This window comes from Apis dorsata, unplaced genomic scaffold, assembly GCF_000469605.1.
Source record: "Apis dorsata unplaced genomic scaffold, Apis dorsata 1.3 scaffold_483, whole genome shotgun sequence".
In the NCBI taxonomy this organism is placed as follows: domain Eukaryota; kingdom Metazoa; phylum Arthropoda; class Insecta; order Hymenoptera; family Apidae; genus Apis; species Apis dorsata.
The window spans coordinates 30,357-35,345 of record NW_006263718.1 but is presented as its reverse complement, the minus strand read 5'-3'; the positions used below and the strand labels follow the sequence as shown (position 1 = coordinate 35,345).

Here is a 4,989-nt window from a genome sequence, read left to right as displayed (position 1 = left end):
CAATAAAAATAAATATAAAATAAATAAAAAATTTGATATATGAATCCTGTTTTAGTTGCCAAATAAAGTAAGTAAGACAATGTTTTTATTAGAACGAATAAAAAAAATAATTATAATAATAAATAAATAAATAATTAATTAAAAAATAAATAAATATATTTATTATACAATCTCTTGAATTATTAATGAAAAATAAATCAATTTTATTAATAACTGAAAATATATAAAGCAACAATAATTAATTTTTGAACATTAGATTATTGAAAGATACATGGTATTATAAATCATGAACAAAAAAAAAATAGAAATAAAAAAGTATAATTAATAACATCTTTGAAATTTTTCTGCGCTAATTCTCAATTTTGAGTAGATTTTATTAGATGTTAAAAAAATAACTTATAATAATAAGTTTATTCTTTCTTTAAGTTGTTTTGTTATATTTTATTGAAAATATATATAAATCCAAAACTAAATTTGAAGATTAGATTATTATTTTTCTTCATATTTTAAGAAGAAAAATTTGATACATTATAATAACAATTAAATACAGTAAAGATTCTAAGAAATCAATTAAAGAACAACATGTCAAGACAAAATTCCAGTAAAATTAATACTTTTTTAATTAATAAATAATGGCATTTTTTTTAATTATAATAAATCAAAAGATGAATATACCTTGAAAAAAAGACTAATTTGTCTTAATCTGTCCGGTTTTAAAATAATAGAATTATAATAAAATTAATAAAAAATATATTACTTCTAAAATAATATATTAAAAATATGTAGAAAAAATAATTTATAAATATTAAATAATAAAATAATAAATATTTTATAAAAGTATATTATTTCTGAACTTATGAAGAAAAAACTGATCGTCCTTTTTTTAAAAAAATTGTAATTTTAATAAGATTATAAACAATGAAGAAAATAATGAAATTTTGTACTTATATATTGTTTTCTTCATAGAAATATACAATATTAATAATTTTTCTATAGATTGATGCATAGAGATTATATAAAGATCATTTTTTTAAATGAAACTATATAATTTTGAATTCGTTTACCTTAAAAAATATTAACTTATATCGAAAAATCATTAATTTAAATATTTAAATTAAAAAATTTAGAGATTGAAAAGAGATAATCAATCGCTTATAATTGGCTCTAATTCAGTAGAATAATTTTTTAATATATAGAAACAAAACACATGAATTCATTTTATTAACATATGTATTTATTTTTAATTAAACTAAACATGGTAGAATATAATATACACATTAAGCAATGTAAATGAGACTATTTGGCTAAGGAAAATGCATATTTTTATTTTTTTGTTTTTATATATTTATATTAATATTTATATTAATATACATAACATATTAAACTATCATATTAGCAATTATAAAAGATTATCATCTTTCTGGTTTTCAATTGTAATATTGAACCTCAATATTTTTAAATATTTTATAATGGTTTTTCGATATAAATAAATACATATTTTTTTATAGGAAATGCTTAGATAAATCGATTAATATATTCAAATTATGATTTCATTTAAAAAAAATTGATCTTAAAATCTTCTATTTGATCTATTTGAACTATTTGATCTGAAAAAAAAATTGTTTATATAATATATGATATTTCCTTTTGAAAATAAATAATTTTTATTAAAACATTTTTTTTTTATTTAATTCTTTATAAAAATATATATAATGAAATCTAAAACATGACGAAATTACACAATATATTTATATATTTATATGTATGTTTTGTTTGTACTTATAATTAGATTTTTAGAAATATAGGATATTAATATATTCGTAAAGTATTTTTGGGAAGTCGATTCTAGACCAAAACAAATACAAAAATGTTAATTGAGGCTATTCTGTTTCCATTTTCGCAATTTTTTTTTACTTTTATCTAATACAAACTTAAATTGGTTATAATAAATAAATCTCAACCGAATTTTTATATATCAACTTTTGTTTTTGTTTTAGAATTAATCTCTCCAAAGATATTCCACAAATATATTAATATTAAATAATATATAAATATATATAATATAAAATATATAACATTATTAATATTATAATTTGCAAATTATTTATTTTTATTTATTTTATCATAGTTCAGCTTAATTATATTTCATTTTTAATATCATTATATTGTATTTAGTTTTCAATTTTTTCAATTTGTTTTATTTTTATATAATTTTATAAATAATTTCTTTCTGAATATGTTTATTAGAATGTTTTTAATTAATCTAAAATATTTAACTGCTATTATAAATGTTACTTTTTTTCACATTATTTTTTTTCACATTTTAATCAAAAATTTAAATTTAAAATAACATACAATTCTTTGTATGATGACATCTATAAATAAATAATTTTTTTATAAAGAAATATCAGAAATACCTTTTCTAATCACTGAAATATATATAAAAGTTGATATGCAAAAATTATTTAAACTTATTTTTTAAATTATAAATAACTTAATTTTGCATTAAATGAAATGATTAGATAAAGATAAAACAATTCAATCAGTTAGTCAATAGTATATTATAGTATTGTAATTATTACATAGATTTATATAGCCAAGATTTTATTTTATATAATATAATTAATTCTATTAACATAATTATATACAATATACGATATTGTATTTTAAAATATATGTTTAATATATTATTAAAAAAAAAATTTGTAGTATTTTTAATTCAATTGATATAATATTAATATATGTATATTATTAATTTTTTTTTAAACTTTTTATTTAAAAGTTCAGGTAAACGAACAATACTGGCCAATTTTGGCCAAAATTAAATTGTTTGTAATTTGAAAAATGAACTTCGTTATTTTTATAAATCAACTTTTTTAGTATTGTATATATATTTAAAATTGATCTTTTAAAGATGTCAATAAATCTATTTATTTATTATTTGCAAATAAATAACAATTTATTTGCAAATAATAAATAATTATTTGTTGTCTTTTATTTATTACTTGTTTTTTATTTGTTATTTAGAATAATTATATTATTATATATCCATAAATTCTAACATATGAATTCTTGTATAGCATAAATACAATATTAATAATAATAATTTCATTATATATAATTATAATTTTGTAATAGGATGAAGATACAGATGCAAATGCTGTTGCAACTATTAATCAAATGGAAGAATCGGAACAATCTGGGATCGCAGAAAATGAACAAGCAATAGAATTTACAACACAAGATGGTCAGAAAGTTCGTTTAGTTACTTCTTATCATGTTGATCCAATGCAACTTGCTTCTGAGTACCTGACTATTGTATAAAACTTAATTATAAATTTATCTAAATAATTTCTTTAAACTTATTCAAGTAGTACTTTATACTGATTAATAGAATTTTCAAAGTAAACCACTTACTTATTGACGAAACTTTACTCAAGCAATATGATTATAAATAAATAGTCAAAAATTAACATTGAAATTTAATTATACTTATAATCAAATTTTATTGTTATTATAATTTAATTATATTAATTTTTAAATTTAATTAAATATTATTTTAATTAATTTATTTCAATTGTTTTATTTCTTAAATATCTTTTCTATTCCTTCTTTTTTTCTTTTTTTACATCATTTTTTTACAATAATTATTACAGCATTATTTATATAAAATAAAAAATTATAATATTAATAAATTAAGAATTCCAAGAAAATTATATAATATTATATTATTTAATGTAAAAAAATGTATGGAAATAAAATGAAAAAATGAATTTATTCTAAAATAATTAATATATTTATAATTATATAATTATATGTAAAAAAGTAAATAAAAAAAATCTCAATAATTAAACCAATATGAATCGATTTTTAAACATAGATATTTACTTAATCATAATATATAATTTAATTATACATATAATTTATATATACATTTTATTTTTAAAAATATGAAAAAATAACTAACTTTAATTATTTAATCATTAACTCTTTTATTCACATATAAAAGCAATTATAATTTAACAAATTTTATAACTTAATAAAGTTTCGTTAATAATTAAGTGATATTCTTGAATAATTTTTTACGTAATTTTATTTCTGGTAAATCAAATTAAAATAATGTTAAAATTTACTAATATTATGGTAATTGATGATACACACATACTATCTGTATTTAATATGACATACATATAATAAATATTTAAAATATTTGTTATATTTTTTTTTATGATTATATTTTATTTTACATTAATGAATAATGAAAAAAGCATATATATATAGAATATAGAAATGATTTTTGAAAATGTTTTCATAAATTTTTATTTAAAGATTTAAATCATATCCATTGATTTGTAGAAATCCAGCATCTCTACAAAGTTGATACATCTGATTTAAATGTTTATCATTTTTGACAGCATGATCTTTTAATAATAATTCTGTTTTTATAGATGAACCAATTAAATCTTTATATCCAATCAATTTTGTTCCAACATTTAAACTATCTACCCATATTGTATTTCCAAGATGTAAATTTACCTATTTATTTAAATCAATATTATATTGTATTCGTAAAAATTATAAAAACTATAAAATAAGAAAAAATAATATAACATACCGTTCCAATTACATATGATCTATTGTCAACATTTTCTTTAAACCATTCATATACAGTATCAATTGCACAATTATTCCAAACATATTCATCATCATGAGGAGCTATACCAACTAAAAATACTTCAAATACTTGTATAGGATATTTTATAAGTTCTTTTGGCATATATAGTAAATTATATACCTAACATAAAAATTATATTACCATAATATAAATTTTTTAACTGTTATATTAATTAAATACATACATTTACTTTGTTCAAAATGACTCCATTATCAATACATTTTACATTTACATACTTTGGATTTCCTGTTTTATTCTCTCTTTCAATATGTAAAATTTGTACTCTTTTAAAAGTATCTACTGGTTCTTCTAAA

General features: G+C 16.4%; 2 protein-coding genes across 3 annotated transcripts in view; one reads left to right on the top strand and one right to left on the bottom strand.

The window, feature by feature from the left end:
* LOC102678814 (zinc finger protein 62 homolog) overlaps window positions 1-3,473 on the top strand; it is a 10,583-nt gene extending 7,110 nt beyond the window's left edge. For both annotated transcript variants that reach the window (XM_006620110.2, XM_031512597.1), the window contains exon 14: window positions 3,139-3,473. In XM_006620110.2, the coding sequence (XP_006620173.1) occupies window positions 3,139-3,324 (186 nt within the window). In that variant the 3' untranslated portion in view covers window positions 3,325-3,473. The remainder of the gene's footprint in view (window positions 1-3,138) is intronic.
* Window positions 3,474-4,099: 626 nt separating this feature from the next.
* LOC102678942 (putative ATP-dependent RNA helicase TDRD12) overlaps window positions 4,100-4,989 on the bottom strand; it is a 5,523-nt gene continuing 4,633 nt past the window's right edge. Inside the window, exons 12-14 of the mRNA XM_031512604.1 lie at window positions 4,860-4,989; window positions 4,616-4,795; window positions 4,100-4,536 (exon numbers count right to left, since the gene is read on the bottom strand). The exon at window positions 4,860-4,989 is cut by the window's right edge and continues 14 nt beyond it. Coding sequence (XP_031368464.1) covers window positions 4,324-4,536; window positions 4,616-4,795; window positions 4,860-4,989 — 523 coding nt within the window. The 3' untranslated portion in view covers window positions 4,100-4,323. The remainder of the gene's footprint in view (window positions 4,537-4,615; window positions 4,796-4,859) is intronic.